The sequence below is a fragment of the Catharus ustulatus genome, chromosome 3, assembly GCF_009819885.2.
Source record: "Catharus ustulatus isolate bCatUst1 chromosome 3, bCatUst1.pri.v2, whole genome shotgun sequence".
Classification (NCBI taxonomy): domain Eukaryota; kingdom Metazoa; phylum Chordata; class Aves; order Passeriformes; family Turdidae; genus Catharus; species Catharus ustulatus.
Genome location: NC_046223.1, coordinates 16,248,782 through 16,271,952, shown reverse-complemented (window position 1 = coordinate 16,271,952; position 23,171 = coordinate 16,248,782). Strand labels below are relative to the sequence as shown.

The 23,171-nt window shown below is 42.2% G+C and overlaps 1 protein-coding gene across 1 annotated transcript in view; it reads left to right on the top strand.

The window, feature by feature from the left end:
• The first annotated feature begins 3,200 nt into the window (after positions 1–3,200).
• The window catches only part of MSH2 (mutS homolog 2), a 45,861-nt gene continuing 25,890 nt past the window's right edge, over positions 3,201–23,171 (top strand). The window contains exons 1-6 of the mRNA XM_033055761.2: positions 3,201–3,426; positions 4,922–5,076; positions 5,472–5,750; positions 6,065–6,211; positions 7,209–7,358; positions 9,465–9,598. Coding sequence (XP_032911652.1) covers positions 3,207–3,426; positions 4,922–5,076; positions 5,472–5,750; positions 6,065–6,211; positions 7,209–7,358; positions 9,465–9,598 — 1,085 coding nt within the window. The 5' untranslated portion in view covers positions 3,201–3,206. The remainder of the gene's footprint in view (positions 3,427–4,921; positions 5,077–5,471; positions 5,751–6,064; positions 6,212–7,208; positions 7,359–9,464; positions 9,599–23,171) is intronic.

Here is a 23,171-nt window from a genome sequence, read left to right as displayed (position 1 = left end):
AGGTTTCTAAAAGGCAACAGCCATATTTTCTGTTTTCAAACTTACCTTATCTAAATATTCTTATCTTGTTAATGTTAAATCTCTGCTGCACTTTGATGCGTGCGCACACGCAGATACCCATCAATCTGATACCAGATTTTCTGGTGACATCCCCACCAGCTCGGAAGCATTAGAGCTGCCACTGATCACAGCTGTCTTCTAATTAACCACTGGTGAAAAATAATTTATTTTTTATCTTTTTCTTTCTCTGTAAAGTGATTAAAGGACATCCATTTTGCTAACTGAAAACCCATTAAAACTTTTCTCTATATGCTGCTTATGCCTAAGAAGGCAAAAAAAATAATTAATGGAGGTCTAGATAGCAGCAATTTTCCACCTGCCATGGGCATAACAATTACATTACAATTCCCGTCGCTGCTGGTAGGCCAGGGAAGGAGAGGGAGTGTTCTGCTAGAGCACAGTGGAAGAAGCCAGTCTGATGACAGAGAAATGGTCCCCACTCAGAGCTGACCTGTCCCTGCATCACCTGTCCCTGCGGAGCTGCCCAGAAGCAGCAGTGGGATGCAGGAAATGGCAGAGGCTCTAGGGGAAGGTGATCAGCACTGAGTTGTTCTGTGCAAGGGATGCCACAGCACAAAAGCTGCTCACGGGCTGTGGTCACCAGGCTCAGGGCATTAGCTGCCGCTTTGGGTGGAGGCTCGCTGCGAATGGGAGCCTGCGGAGCTGCCTTGAGCGAAGGGCTGGATGAGGAGGTGCAACCAGCCCGGGGCAGAGAGAGAGAAGTGCTGAAACACTCAGCAATTACAGCTTAGCAGACATTATTTTACCGCTTTTGAAGATGACAGTGAGGTCCCTGGAGTCCACCCTGTCTCCAGATGTTTATATGGGACACTCCGTTTCGTCTCCTGCCTTATCTGTAACCATCGGTGTGTACACAGACAAACTGTCCCAGATATTCAAAATGTGGATTCTGGGCTGACCTGCCATTATCGATGCTTGGCAAGGTGACACTGTGAGTGCATTCCCTAAATCACAGCTGTTTGTGCTGAATTTACTATGTGGGTATTGCTGTAAGCAAGCACTTTTGGTGGAGGGAAGTATCAGACCAGATAGTTTAGCTGCTTCTGAAAAGAAGGTTAGGAAAAGTACACTTATTCATACTGAAAATATATACATTTGGCTTGCCAGAGCAGTGTCATTCTTACAACTGTTATGGAGATAAGAGGAAGATTTCAGGCTACTGCAAAGCTGTCAGAGCTCTAGAGACCTGCCTGCCTACTTTCTTTTCAAGTCAATTTAAGGCTGATTGGACTTCTTCACCACAAGAACCACATGTGATCCTTCAGCAAATACATTTTCAAAAAGGCTTTGAAGGCCTTTGCTAGAAAAGCTGTGTTCCCTCAGAGGTGCAGCACTGGAGTTTAGGAGGCCAAGGTTAAAGTGTGGATGGGAAGCCAAAGGTGACACCAGGCAGAAATGGGGACACCAAAGCATTCCCTGGGGTGGAATGGGCAGCCCATGGCAACATCTTCAGACCGGGGTGGCCCTGTAAAAAAGTTAGTTTAGTGTGAAAACCTGAAGTAGCTCTTAAGTGGGCATTTGAGGGCTTTTTGGAAAAGCACCTATTGACACCAAGACATATTAAAGATGAGCACATTGATTCACCAATTGCAAAGAAGAGAGAAGCCAGGTGAGAAAATCTAGGAACAGAGGTCCCAAAAGCATTCCTTAGCTGGAAACAGGTGGGAGGGAGCAAGGAAGGAAAGATGGGAGATGAGTTTCAAGAAGCTGACTAATACAGGGAAGAAATAAAAGTGAAAGCAATGGTGGGCAAACAAGGGGATGTTCTGTACAAGGTACACAAACCAGAACATAACATTTCTGCAAGAAATACTGAGGTATGTAAAATAGAAGGTGTGTTTTGTCTATAGGTGATAGTGTGCAGGCAGCCGGATAGGGATACAAGAATTTGGAAATTGGGATACAGTGGTTTCTGACTGGAAAGATGAAATGCAGTGCAAGGTAAGAGAAGCTTCCAAGAGTTGACTTAGCTGATGAAACATGGCATTTCTCATGATTCTTAAGACAATAATCACCAAAAGAAAGATTGCCACCTATACTGTTTCTATTCCTTTGTGCCTTTACAGTAGAAGATAAAACAGGTAAACAAACAAAGAAAGAAAGAAAAAAAAAAAGAAAAAAAATTGCTTAGGACAGTGCAAAGAAAAGAGCATGAAAAATCAAAACCCTAAAGCATTCTGGGCATGAGGACCACCTTGCAGCCAGGGCAGCTCGGGATACTTTCGAGTGCCACAGGCCAGTCCCTGCCCCTTCTGTCCCTGGGCTAGGTAATCCCTGTGTGTAAATGGGGCTCAAGTCTCGGAATTTTTTGCCATTTGCCTGGTTCCTTGTGCTGCCTGGAAGAAGCAAGCCCCGCTGGAAGCAGGACAAGAGCTGCTGTCCCTGCCGGAGGGAGCACAGGGTCTCTGGACACCATTCCTGGTATCACAGCCAGGACAAGAGCTGCTGTCCTTGCCGGAGGGAGCACAGGGTCTCTGGACACCATTCCTGCTGTCACAGCCAGGGCCCGTCACCCGCAGTCCCGGCACAGGGACCGGCCCCGGCACAGCCCCGGGCTGGGCTCCAGCACTCTCCTGGCAGCCGGCACAGGACACCCTTCTCCTCATGGAGCAGGGACAGGCAGGGACCACCCGGCACGGCTGCCAGGGCCACAATGCCTGTCCAACATTAGCTTGGACATTTGGAGGAATTCTGCCCAGGGAGGCGGCGGAGTCACCGTCCCTGGAGGCGTTCAAGGAAAGGCTCCACGTGGCACTCAGTGCCATGGTCTGGTCGACACGGTGGCGTCCGGTGGCAGGTTGGACCCGATGATCTCAGCGGTGTTTTCCAGCCGAAGGGATTCCGTAGCTCCGACATGAAGCCAGCACGGAGCCCGGGCCCTGCAGCACCGCCGTTACCATGGCGGCGGCGCGCGGAGAGGCCGCGCCTGCGCGTTCCCGCAAGGCGGGCGGCTCAGGGGCGGGGCGGCCGTGGCGCGCGGAGCGGGGCCCTGCGGCGATAGAGAGGGGCGGGGCGGGAGTGACGTAAGGCGCGGACCGCGCAGCGATTGGGCAGCGCTGCTGGCGCGCTGGCGCGCGCGTGGCGTGCTTGGCGGGAGGCGGCGGCGGCAGCAGCGGCAGCGCAAGATGGCGGTGGAGCCGCCGCGGGAGGCCGTGTGGCCCGAGGGCGCGGGGGCCGAGGCGGGCTTCGTGCGCGCCGTGCTCTCGCTGCCCGAGAAGCCCGACACCACCGTGCGCTTCTTCGAGCGCGGCGACTACTACACGGCGCACGGCGCGGACGCGCGGCTGGCCGCCCGCGAGCTGTTCCGCACCCGCGCCGTCATCCGCCAGCTGGCGGGGGCTCCGGGTGCGTGCGGGCGCTGGGGCACCGGGAGCGGCGGGCGGGAGGGCCTGGGCCCAGGCCTGGCTGCGGCCCGGCTCGGATGGCCGAGGCGAGCGGGGGAGGAGCTGGCGGTGGTGGCCGCTGGCTCTGGATGCCCCAGGTGGGCACTGGAAGCGCAGGTCGCTCCCTGGCAGCTCGGTCGCCGAGCCCTGCGGGTGTCACAGGGATCTCAGGGTGGCATGTCGTGGGTGGCTGGGCCCTTCCCGGCGCGGATGGAGACGGGAAAGGAAATGCTGAGAGAATGCCCTGGAATCACTGAATGTCCTTTGCTTTCAAACGTTTCTGTGTGTTTCATAAGATTTGCTTTTCCGTGCACCTCGTGCTGCTTTTGGTTTATCACTTGGTGTAGGGCAGCGCAGCTTGCAGATGTCGGCTGTAAGAGCATCAAGATAAATTATCTGGTCGGAAGGTACAAACCTTAGTATTAGCCTTAATCTCAAGGAATACGATGTTGCTGAGTTATCAGCTCAGTTTTGCAAAATAAACCACGTATAATGATTTTTTGTGTGTGTGAGCAACAGCATTAAAAAGATTATGACAATCTCACATGATTTTTTTCACTTTCTATTGAGAACAATGAGCTCATATGTAAAAAAAAAAAATTAAAAATCCCAGCTCTCCCTAAAGCTGGATGTGTCTTCCTGTCTGGAAAAATGCATCAGTATTATTGTTGTATTTAATTTAGGAGTTATTTTGCAGATGTAATCACATAAGTACCAGCTCCAATTTTAAACCTTCTGAAGCCCTATCTACCATATTCAACTAAAACCATGAAACTGCACTTGTTGCTTGCAGGATGATTTCAAAATACACATGAACTTCAGCTGCTCCCCACTCCCTGCTCTACTGTATTGTATTGTCTCAACTGAAAAAATAAATTGTGTTTTGTTGGGACAGTTCTACTCTGGGAAAATGAATATAGTTTGTAGAATTAGGGTTTTTTACCTGTTTAAAATGTCTTGGCACACGTGTTGTGTGAGTGTGAATAGGGTGGCAGTCTTTTCTGTCAACAGAAGCTGCTTATCCAGGAAAGAAAAGATGCTGTCCAGGAGGAGAACCTGTAGCAGGCTTCTGACGTTCTTTAGATCAAAATGTGTGAAATTTTAATTAGTAAACCAAGTCAAGAATATTGTGAGAGAGGCAAAGTGAGAGGAACATGTGCCTTTGTATATATTAAGGTACTGATTAAGTGAAATTAGGAATTTTACATTGTTTTTATTTGGAGAGGGAGTATACTTTCTTCATTAGTATTAATTGTATGTTGTGGATTTGTGTTGTTTCATGGATTCTGCGTGTTTGCTTCTTTGATGTTAAGATGCTGTCTTCTGAAGGCTGTTCTTGGGGATTTTAATTACAGAAAATAAGAAAATAAGCTTTATGAACAAATTCAGGTATCTCATAATTATCTTTTTTTTCCTTTTTTGTTTTTTTCCTGTTTTTTTTTTTTTTTTTTTTGTAGGAACTCCAAAGCTTGAGAGTGTTGTGCTTAGTAAGATGAACTTTGAATCTTTTGTGAGGGATCTGCTTCTGGTTCGTCATTACAGAGTTGAAGTTTACAAGAACAAAGCAGGGAGCAAATCTGTCAAAGAAAATGACTGGTATTTGGCTTACAAGGTACAATTTTCAACCTTTACCTTTTTTATAACTGAGAGATGAAAAAAACCCATGGCTTTTTCCTGCTTGGAGTTCTGGGGTTTTAAGGGACTGATGATGAATAATCACATCTGATTGTTGTATCTTGGTTATATAGCTGTTATACATACCACTGTATTTTCTGGTGCTCCAAGGCTGAGCTTGCTCTGTGTCTTTGCCATAGGCTGGGAAATAAAGGAAACCTGAAGTGCTTTCCTCTGTGTAGGTGATATGTAAAATTCAAATGGTTAAAAAAATAGAATAGCTGTGTAATTTATATGAATGGACTATTCAGTACTTAGTTTTGTCGGTTGTTTTTAGAAAGAGATGAAGAAAGTGTATGTGTGCACTCCTTTTAAAAAGTGTTTTTCTAATAGGGTTCTCCAGGAAATCTGGCCCAGTTTGAGGAAGTTCTCTTTGCCAACAATGATATGTCCACAGCCATCGGGGTTGTGGGGGTTAAGCTGTCTGCTGCTGATGGACAGAGAGTCGTGGGAGTGGGCTATGTCGACACTACGCTGAGAAAATTGAGTGTTTGTGAGTTCCCAGATAACGATCAGTTCTCAAATCTTGAAGCTCTACTGGTTCAGCTGGGCCCGAAGGAGTGTGTGCTGCCAGGAGGAGAGACTGCAGGAGAGATGGGAAAACTGAGACAAGTAAGGAAGCACTGTGGCTGACAGACAAAACCTCTAAAAAGCTCGGTTCTGTTTCTTCAGCCAGGCTCTGATTTGTGGAAAAACCAAAGACCAACACCTTAATTCAAAGAAGTTTTGATTTATGCGTACAAAATGTATTATTTGTTGATTTATTTGCCCTTTAATCAACAGAAGTTCTAAAACGTTGTTTGTCATTCCTCTCCCTGCACCCTAGCAGTAAATAAAGATCCCTTCAGGGTTTGCTTCTGTGTGGTCAACATCTGTCCCTTAAATATTGAAATGAATTGGTAACTCTGTGTTTTTATAAACAACAGGTCATTCAGAGGGGAGGAATCCTGATTACAGACAGGAAGAAGGCAGATTTCACAACAAAAGATATTGTTCAGGATCTCAATCGCTTATTGAAATCAAAGAAAGAAGAGCAGCTGAACAGTGCAGCACTGCCAGAGATGGAAAAGCAGGTGAGCAATGTTCAGTGTTCATCTCTAAAAAATGGAGTGGTGTGTGCACCTGATGTGAGCTGATCTCTACATTCTTGCTGAAGTGTTCAGCAGTTCTTCTCAGCTTGGGTCTGTCAGAGCTGGATACCAGGGTCCTGAAAGAAATGGAGAAAAACTTTCACTTATCTCTTTGAAGCAGGAGCTCTGCTAAGCAAATAGTCTGCAGAAGAGGTGCCTCCTGTTCATAATCTGTCTAGCCTAAGGATTGAAATACCATTCCCTGGCTGTTTTGCATGACAGGAAGATTGGTATTTGAAAACAGTAACGTTTATGATAATATTTTTGTGTTGACTTATGGCCCAAGTATACGATTTAGTGCCTGCATGTTTGTTCTTAGCTACAAACAAGAGGCAATTTGTTGAGGTAAACAGGTTTTAAAATACCCTTCACTGCTGATGCTCACTGCAGGTGTGAGGTTCAGAATTACCCTCCCTTAATGTGTCATTTCATAACAGATGAGAGCTGTTTGAAGTGTGTTGCAGCTGAACAAGTCAGTCATGCTGCAACCTCTCTTTTGTGCTGGCACCTAGCAATGCCGTGCAGTGAGTCAGATCAGATGCTTGTTCTGGCTGAAAACTAACCCTGAAACCATGTCCTGAGATGATCCAGCATATCTCATTTATCTGCAGAATAACTTGTTTGTGTTCCTGAGCTGGAAGCATCCTGATAACAGCTTTGGAAAGCTGGCAAGGTGTGCAACTTCACATTTTGTTTATCAGATTATGCAGATGGCTCGTGTGTTGTTCTTGCACCTGCCTAGAAAGACTCTGCAGTGTGGTAGAACGCCCCTATGGAAATGTAGTCTTGTCAAACAGGATGAATCTCTCACAGCCCTGCCAGAATTGACATGGCTCAAAGTCTTCCCCAGGTGTAATTTTCTAGGAGCATTTATCAAACCCTCTTGGATTCAGGAATGTTTCTAACTGGAATGTGATGTGTTGTTTTAAAAAAACTTCAGGTTGCGGTTTCGTCTTTGTCAGCCGTTATCAAGTTTTTGGAGTTGCTGTCAGACGATTCTAATTTTGGACAATTTGAACTGTCTACTTTTGATCTTAGTCAATACATGGTTCTAGACAACGCAGCTGTTCAAGCTCTCAACCTTTTTCAGGTAAGAAATACATACTTGAGTTAGTAACTGGTTTACAATATACTTAATTACTTAGCTGCTTGACAATGAGCCTGACTGCCCAATTGCAATTCCCCAGATCCTGATTAATGGCAACTTCTACATTTTAGCTTAGTTCTCAGCTACTCCCCTGCAATGTGTGTTTTAAACATTTAGATACCCTTACCAGCTTTTTAATGTTTGCTTCTTGTTAGTTTAATTTTTAATTTATTATTTTAAATGTAGAAGGGGAGAGAAGATCGCCAAGGAGGTAGGAAGTGACCACAGTAGTGCTGTGTATTGGGAAAACAATACAAAACCGAGTTAGATGGTGCTAGTGGAACATGTAACACACAGCAGGAGCAATGCCAGTGGTGTCAGGAAGGGAGGGCTGGCAGTGAACAGGATAGTACTTGAGAACATTCTGAATGTGCTGTGTCATGCTGTCATGTTTTGATGTCAGTTTTACCTTTTTTACACACATTTTCTACAAATCTAGACAGTTTGACAGACCCCTTCATATCTCCTGCCAAGTCTGTTTCTCTGCTTTGCCCACTTCTGTAGTTAGAGGAAAACGTGAAGTCGAAGTGGTGTGTCTTACCAGCTTTTCTCCTCTGTTTTCACATTAGTAGAGCCCTGCTTAATGATCTTTGCTAGGATGTAATCTGCTTGCACTTCAGATTTATAGAAAGAAATTGCAGATTATGCCCTATTTGGATGAATTTCTGCAGGAAAACAGAGCACATATTCAGCATCTGAGCTGGTTTGCCCTGGAGAGAGATGTTCTGAATTTTAAATTTTTTTTTATTTCCTGCTGCTGTGCGCCTCTCTGGGGAATGAAGCAAAAATTGCATTTCTTCTCAAGCTTTATGGAGGGTGGTCTAGGAAGTTCTGTTTTAGCTACCTTCCTTTGCAGGTATTGTGTGTTTTGGGATAGGAAATACACTGCTTTGTCTTCAGGGGCTGTCGTGAGCCTTGGAACAAAGGATTTTCCATGCAGCAGGAAGCTGCCTGCATGGTAGGATGTGTTTGTAGAGATTTTTGGACAGTAGTAAAGCAAAGTCAAACTATTTTATAATTTGAGTTTCTCTGTGAAGTGTGTAGGTAAAGTTCTTATGGTGCAGCAGATGCAGTTGATTATATGGAATGTACTGTACCTTAAACATTGGATGTGCTGAAGTAGGTAATTTGTGTGTAATACATGTATGTATTCTGTGACACTTTCTTATTTTCAGAAGTTTTTAGTATGTAATACTGTCCAGAACACTGAAAATAGGCCCATACAGTTTAGGTATTTGGTATTCCAGGGGCTGAACGTGTCAGTATTCCTTCTCATGGCATTAATTTCTGTTGTTGTGATTCTAATTCTGCATACAGGAGCATCCAGACCTGCTGCTAGTTGAATGCTCGTGTGCTGTATTAATTGCAACTTTTCTTATGTAGAGAGGGTTGAGATTATAATTTCAAACTTGCTCATTATTAACCAACAATTTTGCTTCGTAGCTGTTTGTGCGAAAATAAAAGCAAACCGCAACAAAAATGCCCGAAAGACTGTCTGGAGTCAGCTACTATTAAACCTGAATTATAGGTAATGAACAGTAGTTTGAGCAGAGCTAAGTTTAGAGGTGTTTGTATCACTGCAGAGATGCTCTGAGGAAGCTTGAGAGAATTCAAGTAACTGTTCTTCCCCATTGCCTGATTCTGTTGTGTTGTTCCCTCCCCAGAAAGCCCCAGAGTTCTCAATCTAAACCACTTGAACTCAAGCCCTGTTTCTTCATGCTTTTTTATGAGGGACAGAACCCCTATTTTTTGACCTTAAGAAGACCAAACTTTGCTTACTCAAAGTGCAAACTGTCCCATGACTAAGTACACTTTTAGCTTTGCTCTTCAGTCAGGATTGGTTCCAAAGCCTATTCTTGCTTGCCATGTTCCAGGGACCAGAGTGTATTTTAATGCTGCACTATTTAATTTACCATATTTGGTGGGTACCAAGTTTAATAGAAAAAACACATGTTCTGTTCCTAAGTAGCTGTGGGTGTAAGTAAACTTCACTAATTTTTTTTTTCTCTTTTTTTTCCTTTATCTATTTTTTTTTTCCATTCTTTCCAGAGTTCTGTGGAAAATGCAAATGCTGCACAGTCTCTAGCTGGTTTACTGAATAAATGCAGAACCCCTCAAGGACAAAGACTTGTTAATCAGTGGATCAAACAACCACTTATGGACAAGAACAGAATTGAGGAAAGGTAACAATGTTGTGTGTTTAATTGACTTAAACATGTTATTAACTATTTTATATGCTATTTAGAATTCTACAACCAAGAGATAGTAGTGTTTGGAGTCTTTTGTGTGCCATCCTGTAGTGCACTGCAGTTAGAGCAGAATATATTTTTCATTGAGATGCAAATTGACAGGTTACTTTTAAATTAAATGCTTTTTACAATTATACATTTTAAAGAGGAGGTACAGTCTGTTTAGATGATCTGAATGATGCTGTGCTACAGGCTAAGGCAGAGCAGCAACCACTTACTGGCTGTTGTTCATATGCAAATGCTCAGTCTATATAATAGTATTATTTTTATTTAATTTTTTATTATTATAATATTACCAGTTTAAAAAAAAGTCAACAAACCACCCAAACAATTAAGCAGTTGTGACATCTTCCTGTTCCCAGAAGAAAGCTGCTTTTGGTTGCAGTAAGTCACTTTAATCATGCCTAGGTATTGTGGGAGCTTTTTCTTTCTTGCCCTTTGATCCTGCCCTCTTTCACCGTGTGGCTGCCCTGCTGTATATATATACTGCAGATAACAGTATCAGCTGATAGGAAGCCTTAGAGAATCTGGTATATCTGTGCTGAGAATGTACAGATAATTCTCAATCCTTCATAAAGGAAAACTGCAAAGTCTGTGTTCCTACTGTGTTTGTCTTGAGTACGTTCACCATCCAAATACAAGTTACACATTTTTTAAACCACTCCTTAATATAGCTGTATTCTTATGATCTAAAACAAAATTTCATGCAACTGTAGCAGTCAGCAGGTTAATGCATTACAAAATGTGTACTAAAGTGTGTCTTGACAAAGCAAAGGAGGCTGGATAATTTAACTTTGATAGATTCTCTGAGGCTCATATTTCAGGTAAGACATGGCAGGTATGTCTGTATATGCTGTTGGGCACAGATCCCTACTACCTACCAAAAAAAGAAATCTTGGCTTGGACATGCTGATATTTAAATAAGTTATGCAAAGAGTAGTTGTTGTGGTTTAAGTCCAGCTGGCAGCTAAGCACAGAGCTGCCTGCTCACCTCCCTAGTGGAATAGGGAGGAGAGACAAAATCCAAAACACAGCACTGTACTAGCTACTGAGAAAAAACAAACTCTATCCCAACCAAAACCAGGATGATAGTTTTCTCTCTTAGATTCTGGAGACTGAATTATTCTGCTTCTCTTTAACAAGTTTTTCTGCTTTTCCTAATCATTTGCAGAATAGTCTGTAGTAACTTGATCAGAACCCACTTAGAAACGTTGTTAATGTGACACTGAAAAGTTTGTTCCCAGGTTTATTGAACACTGTATCTTACTCTTGCATATGTTACAAAGGCTTTCATTGTTAGTTCTTGACTAAGTACCTGAGATCATCTGTACCTGTAAGTTTTGGATCCTAATATTTGAGCCAAATTTAGTTTTATGATTGTGTTATTTTTAACATCTTGAAAGTTAGAACTCCCATCTTTTAATTTTTTTATGTCAAAGTAAGTATTAAAAATTCTAACTTTTGTGTGACACATTTGCATGTTACTGTACAGAAATCTTCCAAGTTTGGAAGAGACAGTGTTTTCTTTACAAAACTGGTTGAGTTGTGGGCAGAAAATGTAACTTGACCTGTTTTGTAGAGTTACTATCACCTCTGTGTTTTGTGTTGCGGTTCTGTGTGGCTAATGTTGGCTGTATGTAGGAAAAGGTGTGTTTAAAGGAGGAGGGGAGCAATTAAATGGAGTTAAGCTCATAGTGAAGCTTGTAAAGGTCAATATATCTGAGTGTTACCAATTTGAAAGAAGTCTACTGATAACTTCTTGTATCTTTGCCCAGCTGCAGAGTCCTCGGACCTGCGATTTGTTAGAAGTGTTTTGCTTTATCCTCTACTCATGGGCACTGAAATACCATAGAGACACCTTTTCACTTTATTCTGCTGCATTCTGTCTGAATGCATCTTGCTTTCAAGTGCTACTTGGATGAATTCAATTCTCTGAGATAAAAGCAATGTAATTTACTTGTAAGCTTCATCCTCCCAAACTTTATGCTTTTCAAAGGGTGTAGGACTGTTCTTTTTTCAATCCCACGGAACAAATATGATGAGAGAAACTGTTAGTGGGGCTGGTGAGATGTACTGACAGATTTAAATATTTTTTTGAAAGATATGCAGTCACCAAGTTGTTTTTCTGAAGACTTTACAGTGCTTTGTGGCTGTTTTAAGGCTTGCAAACCACATCTTAGAACATAAGGTGACTTTAGAAGGAAATTCGTGGGCTGTTGTTCCTTTACGTCTCCTTTGTCTTCAAGGGGAGCTACTGATGGTTTCTTAGCTTCAAGTGTGCCGTGCTGAGGGACCTCATTTAAACACTAATCAATGCAGAACTCCTCAAACCAAGCAGAACTGCCCAAGCTGGACTGATGTTCAGTGGCTGTTTTGAAGGAAGCCTCTTGTTTTGCTCGTGCAGAGGTATTTGACTTAACTGTTGTCCCAGTAGCATAAAATTGGTGTTTGAAACGTGTACTTTTTTTTTTATCGTTGTAACCCTCTGCTAAGACCTGCAGGTGGTGCAAGTCATCTTTTGGAGATAAAGGAATCCACTTTTTTCAGTAGTTTGTTATCTGCAGCATGTTGTTAACCTGTATGGATAAACAGAGCTGCATCAGCAGTCCGTATTAACTATTGATACAGTAACAGCACAAATTAAAGTATACGATGCACATGCTTCAGATAAAATGGTGTTTACTGACAGGAGCAGCTCCTGATGAGAAAACACAGGCTCCTGATAGCTGCCTATCTTGTGAGACTTGGGGTTCTGCCAGTATCTGGCTGGTTTTCCTTGATTAAAAAAGTAATTATCAGTTATAAGTATACATGTGTATACTATTTCTCCTATGTGGTATGTTCAGAAAGAAAGCACATTAAGGTCTTGCTCCTTGTCTCATAGTCAGCATATTTGAAATTAAAATGTAGTCTCAGAGCTGCCACATGTGCAAATACAAATATTAATTACATAACCAAATTGACTGCAATACAGCAGGCAGCTTCAGTGTGTCATGTTTATTCTTCAGGTGCTGTAAAGTCTGAGAAATGTGGCACTGGATAAAATATTGCTTGTTCTGTTAGGTCCTGAGAAGAGAGTTCATACTGAATATATTTAATTTTTTTCTGTGTTTGAGATAAACTCTGTCTGACATTTGTGCACACCATAAATAAAAGATTCCAAGCTCACCTTTTTAGTCCTTTATGTATACTGTGCTTGATCCTCTTATGTGCCCGTGGTGGAAGAGATGCAGGGGTCTCAGAGGAGTTAAAGGCTGTGCTCAAACATCACTTACTCTGATCCAGGCCTATTCTGGGCTTTCCTCCTGTGTTTCTAAATATCATGGTGCATGGAGGCCACGTTATAGAAACAAATCTTGGGTCTGGCAGAGTCAGGAAGTAATAGATTTGGGAAGCTCAAGGTGAATAAATGGCTTGAAGGATAAAACTTCTAAGTTTGTAGAACATTTTCATACATCATGATTATTAAAGTAGCAGTTTGTTTAAAAAATAAAGAAAACCCAACCCTAACTTGTTGATTATGTTTCTTCTTGTCTCAAGGCAAAGGCCCTGGCTCTCTTGGGGCACCTTGGGTGAGGCATGAGGGTGGTCAAACTCTGGAATGTGTGCTCAGAAAGGTGGAGGGATCTCTGTTCTTGCTCAGTGTTTTACTGAAGTTAGCCTTGTTTTGAGCAAGGGCTGTAACCAGAGGCTTGCAGTTCCAGTGTGAATTATTCTGCAGTAAGTTTTCACTACTTTTGTGTTATTTCCTAACCTGCAACTGTCCCTGCAAAGTATTGCAGATAGGCTTTGTTGCTTTTGTCATTCTGGTTAGCAGCTCTGCAGACCTTCAGTGCTTTTCTGAGGACAGGTCAGGACCTCTCCACAGCCACAGACTGATTCCAGGCAGCTGGATTAGGGGTGTGTGGTGGCGTGTGCCCTCATTAAGGAAGGGGAAGATGTGACCAGCTTGGGGCTTTGTCTAAATGACCTCTTCACAATGCATTTTAGGCACTGGGAGTGCTCAAAATGCCTGTAGGGAAGCTTCTGAAATACAGATTGAATCTGAACAGATTTGAAGACAGAAACATGATTTCTTATTGTCATGGAGATCATGATGCAATAAATATTTCCCATGAAAGAAGTTGTCATTCCAGTGACATGAAAATGCTATGGGCTTCCAGTAAGCCTCTAGAAATGTTAGAAAAACGTCACCTTTGTAATTCCAAAAGTTACCAAGTTCCCTAGAGAAATGTGTGGAGCTTGAAGCCTCTTCACCTATGTTTACTGTTTTCAAAACTACTCATTTACCTCTATTTTCATTTGGATTTCCTTGTAAAACTGAGGTTGACATGGAGTGCTGTCTAGAGACGTTTAACAAGACCTCTGCTAGTCAAGCACTTGTCACACAGGCCATGTCTCTACGAAGGAATTGCCATCAAAATCCCAGGCACTCAAAAACTGTTCAAGGGTTTAGACAAAGGTTTTGTGTTGCAAGAGATTTATTTTTAGTTTTCTTGTCTGAGGAGCTGAAAAAGAGATTCCTTTCTTGACACCTTCAGGTGTGGGAAAGACAATATTAGCGTTTGTATTCTGTGTGTTATCCAGATCGTTTCTCTTCTGGGTCAGGGATCAGCAATCAGTGTTGCAAATCTGTAAATTACAGGTGGCATTGGGTGGTGCAGCACTGGAGCAGGTAGTCATAGTATCTCCTAGTTGGTACTTCCAGCTCACCCACTTCTTCCTGGCAAGTCCTCACTTGGTGCAAAATAAATAGAAGGATTAAGCTTTCAGTAATTTCTTTTGTGTCTGAATTTTGAGGCTCAACAGAAATGAAAATTAAACTAAGATTTGATTGAAATGTCAGATTGGTTTTCAGACTTGTAAGACATGATGAAGCTGCTGTTTATTTAGGGGAAATGTGAATCTGTAGCTGCCATACTGTTCTTTGGCTCTCATCCTGCCAAAATGAGGTGGATGGCACTTATTGCCAGTTAAATTTTGTTTAGAATCTGTAAGTATTCAGGACTATGCAGAGGTGCAAAGCTCTCAGGTTTGTAACAGTGTTCTTGGTAGTCACTGTTTTAAACACTGGATACAGGATTATGGTGTATTCTCTGTGAAAGAATAGTCACCACATTATTGTTTCTGCTTTAATTTATGTCCAAAAACATTAGAAAGGTGGCATGTTAGGACACTTCAATGGAAGCTCTTGGCAAGAAGATTTTGTCTTGACTTGTAATTTAATTTCATTTACCATGTGTGAGGATTGTAAGAGTCTTTAATGTTTTGTTGACATACCATTTTGAGTTTCTTCTGTACAGAATGAATGCAAATGAAGAAATATTTGTTTTTCAACAGCTAAGAAATAGAACTTGTTCAGTATGCTCAGAGTTTGCACAAGATTAAAGAAATGTACAGGTTAGCAATTTAAAAGGGTATTAATGTTGATGGAGTAGTGTAATAAATGTAACCTCTTAATTTTAATGATGTATGGTAACTTGTAGGGAATAAAGCACAAAAAAATAATAATGAAAATACCTCTCCTCAACTGACTAGTCTTTGAAGACCATGCAGCAATACAGTTTTGTCACTGGATCCCAAAAAGCCATATTTAATTAAAAAGCAAGACAGGCAGAAAACCTCCATGGTTTAAGGCATTAAGTTGGGAAACAGCCTCTGCTGTTTTCCATCTTGGGTTTCTCTGGAGGTTTTTGGGTGGAGCAGTTTCACTGTGTGGGGTTAGTGAAGGTGCCTGTGACTGAGTAGAATTTGGTGAATTCTTGATCCATCCTCTTCATTGTTCTTTGTTACCATATAAGAAGTGGAGGTTTATTAGGAATTCTTAAAAGATGGGCAGTTGTTTTGTCTCAAAGCCTTAAATACTGTGTTGTTCTTGTCTGTATTGAAATTAGGATCGTTTTGCCTTCATGTCCTTGACACTTGCTCGCAGTATCTGTTCTGTTTGTAGGGTTTCTTTGGTCTTCAGGTTTAAGTGTGAAAGTTTTTAATTTGTTTTTGACTCTTGTGTACCATGCAGCAGCCTGTGGCCCTGAGCTGTTTCATGGATGGCTCACACTGTCTGTACGCACTTTAAATCAAAAGGTTCATTCATGCTTCCCTGACTGTGGACTACCACCTGTTCCCTTGTAATTGGCACTGGTGTTCCTGTAGCTGACTCATTCATCTTCTGATGGGGAGTTTATCATGCTTAAACAATCAAGAGTGTCATGTTGGATAGCAAATAATCCGGAGAAACTCAACAGCTGCCAAAAAGGGCACTCCATATCTCCTACTTCCCTTTTTTTTTTTTCTTTTTTTTTTGGGTGCCACAGGTAAAGATCAGTTTGGTTTGGCTTGTTCATCTGATGAACGCTAGTCCATGAAAAAGTGAGGAAAGTTGTCATCAAAAGTTAATCCTTTTGCTCCTCTGCAGCTGGTCCATGAGCTGCTATTATGAACATCCTAAGTGCAGGTCAGCAAATACCAGAAGCCAGGATTTGTTCAGATTTAATTATCTGACTTGAGTTTGCTTTGTGTTGGTACTTTGACTGTTTTAGAGATTAGGCCAGTTGATTTATGTTGTGAGTTAGATTGCCAAACTTGCTACAGGAGGATAGAATGGATATCTGCCTGTCCTTGGATTGGAATAGTGAATCTGTGAAATGGAGCTGTGTACTACTGTTGCTCAATAAACCTGCTACTTTCCTGACAGATATGCTGTGAAGATGCTATTTGAATATTTTTAGCTCCTTCAGAAAACAGATGATGAAAATTTTATGAAAAAGACTAGATGCATGGAAATAAACATTGGGAAGACAGAAAAATATGTCTCTGACAAAGATTTTGGGAGATACTTGTTTTATGAGTGATCTTTGTGTCAGTTTTGTCTGTACACTTCCTTGAGGGTAAGAGACTTCTTAGTCCAGCAAGTCTGTGATGGGGTTTGAGGTGGGAAGGGATTTGTTGTGTTGAATATCCAAAATTCAACCTTTCTGGTAGATACTTTGTTTTTTTTCTTCTATAAGCATGCATGTTTAAAAGTTGGGAATACTATTTATCATTCCGTGAAGTAGTGTGTTACTATAAGATGAGAATTTCCCCTTTTTATGCCACTTTCTCTTCTGTGGAGCTGTTTAATTCATTAAAGGTAATAATTTTGTTGTTCCTTAACTGTGAAAGAGGAGGAGAGGGGAATCAAATCTAAATAGTACTGCTACAGAGAATTAGTTTGAGTGGCAGTTCTTGGTAATACAGTAATTTCACGACCATAAGGCGCACCGGAATATAAGGCGCACCCCCCCGGAGTCGGCAAAATTCGCAACTTTGTAGATCATATAAGGCGCACCGGACTATAAGGCCAAATTTTTTTTGCAGCGAGACTCCGCCCCAAACTTCCCCCGCACGGTTGCTGGCCGAGGCCTTGCGTCAACCCGGCATCCATGGGCCCCTTGGCCCGCCTCCACCTGGCTGCTGCGGCACTGCCGGCTCCCCCCACGGCTCACACTTCCGGGGTGGCAAATATCGCAACTTTGTACATCAGATAAGGCGCACCGGACTATAAGGCGCACTTCTGGGTTTGGGGAAAAATTTTAGTCAAAAGGGTGCACCTTATAGTCGTGAAATTACTGTAATTGAAAAGTACAGTAATTTTACGATTATAAGCTGCACCATTTTGACTAAAATTTTGGTCCAAACCCAAAGTGCGGCTTATAATCAGGTGCGGTTTATATATGGACAAAGAATGAAAAGTTACTGTTTTAGTTTGCAGGACAGGTGTCTGCTGAGAAAGGCAGGAACTTCTCTTTGAAATGCAGAATATAAACCCCCTCCCTCCAAATTATTATAATTTTGAAATCAAGGGGCTCTCAGGCAAAGATATGGGAATTAGGAATAACAATTCTTTACTAGGGAAATTAAAATAGAAATACAGTACTACAAAGAAACAAACTCCAAACCCTGACGAAGTCAGAGTACAACCTGACACCCTGTCAGGCAGGATGTTGGTAGCAGTCCCATTAAATGGTGGCTGCATCCTCCTGCAGTGACAGATGTGGCTCAGTTGAAGCAGTGCTCCTGTACAAGGTGCAGTTTCCCTCTGGAGGTCCAGTGGTGATGTGGAGAAATCCAGTTTTCCTCTGGAGTCCAGTGGAGAAAGGGACTACCTTAGTGTCCCAAAACCTCTGTTTTTATCTTGTTAAGAAATGTTGGGCTCTTCCCCCTGGCTGGAGCAACTCCCAATGGGATGCAGAAATTTTATCAGTCCCACAGTGGGACTCAATGGCCATTAGCAGAAAATGACTGGCTGGAGGAAGGATGGGTTGTGAGAAGATAAAGAACAATGCCCTGCCTGGTTTCAATGGATGGCCCATTAGCAGAATGTCTCCCGTGGAGATAAAGATCACTGCCCCCACCCTCAACAGATGGTGATAGAATAGACACCTTTTTTCTCACTCTGTATTGTAACATGCGGCTTATAATCAAGTGTGACTTATAATCGTGAAATTACTTCACTTTGTTCTTATTTGGGAAATACAGCTTTTGGGAAAAGAAAGTAATGGTTTATTTTCCTTGTCTATCACTTGTATACTGAACTGTTACTGTATGTAATACACTCAGGCTGAGGAATGGGAAATAAAAGACACCTGGTTCTGTTTGAACTGTTGTTGGGGTGACTGTGTAGGTGTAGTTTGGATGAACAGGTGTATGAAAGTTTCTTTAGAATCCAGACAGGAGCAGTAGTTCTTGTTGCAAATGTTCTGATATTTTCAGGAGCCGGGTTTTGTAGAGCCAGGGCTGGTCTGCCATGGGAATGTGGAACAGTCCCAGCCATGGGGTGAGCCCTCAGCAGGAGGTGGTGACAGGGAGATGTCTCTGTGTCCCTGCTGCAGGGCAGAGGTGCCTTCAGTCTTACCTGGAGAGGAGCAGTGGGAGCCCTGGCAAGCTCTGCTCAGCTCCTGCCTGCAGAGATGCTCCTGCAGGTCCCCTTCTGTGCTCCTGTGAGCACAGCTCACCGCCTGCAGCTCCTGCCATGGCAAGAGTGGGGCTCCATGAGGAGTGCTGCCAGCCTTGCCTTGTAAATGAAGGAAAGATGGGTCCTTTTCTTTTCCTTGTAGGGAGTTCCTGTGCCTGCCTCTCAGTCCTGCACTTCCTCCTTAGTTCTGGCTGGAGGAGGCCAGGCAGAGCTCTGCTGCTGTGGTGCTGCTTTATTTGCATGTTCTTCAGCGTGATGCCAGGCACTCCCTTCCGTCAGGGTCTAAAAATATTGCTGTTGCAGCAGTCTGCTTCAGGAGCAAAGTCTTAATTGCATCAAGTGGTACTTTGCTGACAAGAATTAAGACCAAATATTTTATTTTTCTGGTGAAGAATTGTTTTCTTCTTTACTTTGCTTGATCTGCTGAGGTCAGAAAGTTCATAAGCACTTGTGCAAAAATAATGAATTATTGGTAACATCAGACTTGGATAAGTATCTTGGGAGGAAAAGCACCTGATGTTATTTTAAATAATAATCCTGTTTTGTTTTTTTGTTCTGATCTTATTAGCTTGCCTCATAGTCAATACATATAGCTTTCAAATCTTTGATTGATTTTTATAAAAAATTATTACTTTGTGCCAGGTACCCCTGATAGAATCCCAGGGCTTTAATTTGCTCTCTAGCCTTTGACATAATACTCACATAATGTATTCAGAAATTCCTGTAGGGTGGTAGAGAGTCTGTTGCTTCCCTGATCCATATTAATTTTATGTTATATAACTGGTACAGAGAAGCATGAACTCTGTTTATTTGGAAGACTGCATTTATTTGAATTTCAACATTTACCTGTTAATATCCTGAAGTTAGAAATACCCATTATTGTTATTATGGTAGGATGGTTTAGGGACTAATCAGGAAAACTAGAAAAGGCATGAGACTGATATTTGAATGTGGCTTTCTCTTATACTGCTTGATATTACAGATTTAAGAGCAGGTAGCCTGATCTGTCCAGTTGCTTAGTAGCATACTCTGTACTCAGAGCTCTGGAAAGTGTGTGCAGTTTGATTTCTGTGGCTCTCCTAGTGTCTAAAGCTGCTCATCAAACATGGGACTCTGTATTACAAGGGATTATCCTTCAACAGGGCTATGAAAAATAGGATATTCGTGGTGTCTTCAAGTTCCATTTAAGATTAAAAGACAATAGCAGTGGGTTGGGAAGAGCTGCACTGCTGTAATGGAGTGAAAGCCAGTTGTCAGAGCTAAACACATTCTGAGGGCTTCTGATCCGTGCCTGCAGATCCCTTGGTTTAGTTCATTAAAAACTTGAGGGAGAGGGTATGGCAGGCAGAAGAGCAGTGGGTAGCAGCCCAGCTTCACCCTTCTCGTGGTGGCAGTGCTGCTTTCTGCCAGCTTGGAAGTGTTGCTGGGACTGGGGCTTGAGGGCATCATTTCCTACTCAGTGTAGGCAACATCAGGACACAGCTGGGCTTGTCCACAGCTGGCAGGGTGAGGTGGTTCAGGGGAGCCAGAGGTGAGAAGCAATCACAGCCACAGCAAATGAAGGTGTGTGTTTAAGGAGTGGGCTGCAACTGGGAGCATCACCCTGTGTCAAGCTAGGGTACCCACAGCTGCCCTTCCCAGACCACCAGGTTTTATTCCTCCATGCTTCATGGCTTCTCTCTGCAAAGAGCAGGGCAGCTTTCCAGCTGTTTTGGCAGAGGGGTAGTTTTGAAACTCTATTTGTTTGGGTCTAGAACTGTGAATGATTGCAAAATCTTCTAAGAGGCTGGGGAGATCATCAGAGTCCAGGGAATGCTGTCATCTTACTGGGGTGACAGCACTGTCTTTGTAAGAGCACAGACATTACAGGTGAACTTGTGAAATGCATCCCTCTGGGGCTCTTTGTTCTAGTTTGCTGTTTCTGTTCATCTCCTGTATTATACAGTATCTCCTCATTTGTTAAAAACCTGTAATTTCACATGCCTCACATAAAACAGAAATGCACTTCAAATACTGAATTGAGGAAGAATATTCACTGTTGTCCTTCTTCATTGTCATCTTCAAAGTTTTCATTTGTGAGCAACTGTCTTTCAGTTTAGCTTTTTTGGGGTGCTTAGATCATGGCAGTGGTTTTCAAGGAGGGAAGCTGTGAAGTAATTTGATAGTACAGAAATATTTGTGGCACATTAACTGAGGAAACAAACCCAACTTTGTGCTCCATGGCTGGAGGAAGCAATAACGGGGATGTGCTGTTTAGGCAAGGGCGGGTGGGAGAGAGGTCTTGAGCCATTTAGCGTGGAGGGGAATCCCTTTGAAGGTGCAGGCTACTCTTTTTTTGGCAGGCAATAGGAAGAACTCTTGACTACCTGGGCACAACCCTCTCACCTGGGCATTGTGGGATTGCCTGGGTTGTCTGCTTCTGAACTGTAGACCCTTGTGTGTCCATGAAAAATTTGGGAGAGCTGGAGGAGAGCTTGCTCAGGTGAACAGCTTGTGATACTCAGACACAGGATTTTGGACCCTGAATGATACTGTATGGCTAAATGGGTACAATTGCATTAAAACAGCAGTAAGATTTTGACCCCTTGCTTGGGATATTCTGTCTCATATGTAGGAAGTGCTGGAGAGTGTGTGTACAACTCATCCAGAAAGCAACATTCTGAGTTCTTGGTGAATCAAAAGCCTGGATTCAAATCTAGCATCTTCAAAGTACTGGAAGAACTGGTGCCTGTGGTGAACCCTTTTCAAGGCTATTCCTGTGGCTTGGCTAAATGTTACCATCAGCTGGAGACTCACTGCGAGAAACCAGAGCAACTTGTGGCTGTGCAAAGGCTCTGGTGTGAGCTGAGAGGGGATTGAGATCGCTGATCCTAAGCCTGTGATGTATGACTGAAATAAAATAACTTCTGATGGTATTAGTCTCTCTGAAGTTACTAATTCTTTATTCCTCAGGGTTTGTGCTAGATTTATTTCTAATTCTTTTCAAAGACCGCTCTAGTTTCATTAAAAAAAAATCTTTTGTGCATAACTAAGCACTTCCAAAAGCATGCGTGGGTTGCCTAGCTGTTTTGCATTGTTATTTCTTTGTGCTTGTCTGAGAAATTGTGGATGTTATTTATATAAATGCATGCAACAGCTCTGATTGTCTGAGGCAAAATGACCTGGGATGGTCAGTGTGATTTTTTATGCTGCTGTGCTGAATTGCTAAAGTAATTCTCAGTATCAGGGTTCAGATTTTTGTGTTTAGGCTCCCATGTGCCAATCTTAGGTGTCTGCTTTAATACTTCAAAGGCTGTAAAGCATACTGAACTTCTTTGGCATAAAAAAAGTCTTTGTAAGTTTAAGTCTCTGCTGCTTACCTGAGGTAACAAACTGTATTAAGGCTGATTTTTGGGAGAGATGATTGTCTAGGGAACAACTTGGTCACCAGGAGAAGTTTATCAAGGGAGCTTAGGACAGTGCCTTGCATATTTCTGGTTGGAAAAAAAAAAAGCAAGCCAGTATTTATCAACTAAAGCAACTTGCTGTAGTCTGGGTTCCTCCAGGGTGTTAAAATACTGTGTGCCTTGTGTGAAAAAGACATCCCAATTAGGACAGGTAGGGTGGTGGGTATCATTTTATGTGTCTGGGTTAAGTATGTCCAGGGAGGATTTGCTTTGGCTACATTGGATTAAGAAGAGATCTGAGTTTGAAAGAAACCTGAGGGAAACAAAATAATTGTATGTGAGGTGTTTTTTCACTTTCCTTTGTATAAAGAAAACATGAAATTAAACTGTGCATATTCTGAAACTTGTGGTAAGATGAAAGTCTCAGTTTGTTTTAAAGCAGTCCTTAATATGCTGCTTTTGTAAGTGGTATTTCTTGATTAAAATTCTGCATAATCAAGTAGAACAGTTGGACAGGAAAATTGATCTTAATCTGAAGTCAAAGAAATCCTTTAGCAAGTAGAGAATACAAATGTATGCTCTTCAGAAGATTCAACTGTTAGTCAGGGGAGTTGCAAACTTTAAAGACTTCTTAAAAGTAAGTCAGCCTCTTCTGTAAGAGAGTGCATTTGTAATTTGTTTTAGTGTTGACAGTTTTTCCTTGGATTATGTGGAATTTTTTCTGAAAACACCTATGAGTAATTGGGATTTAAAGTCACTACCCTGAAGTAATGCCTAAATATATATTACTCATTATTAAGTATGTATTAGTGATGACATATGGATCCCAGTTTCATGAAATGATTAAAACCTCAGAATCCTTTTTCTGAGCAGAGGTGCTTGAGGAAAGTGTTTTCTTTCCTGTATTCACGAGGGGTGCAGAGCTGTCCAGGGTTTTGTAGGATGTTGGTGGAGGAGAGATAAAAACTTTAGGTGTTTTATAACTAGTCTTATTGCACACTGGTTTTTTAGTGCTTTTTAATTGTTTTTTTTTTGTTGCTGTTGGTTTATTGGTTGGGGTTTTTTTTTGTTTTGTTTTTTGGGGTTTTTTACGTGGTGCTGGCAAATCCTACTCAGGTATTATAAATACTCTGTTCTTTTTTTTTTTTCATAAAATCTGTATACAAAT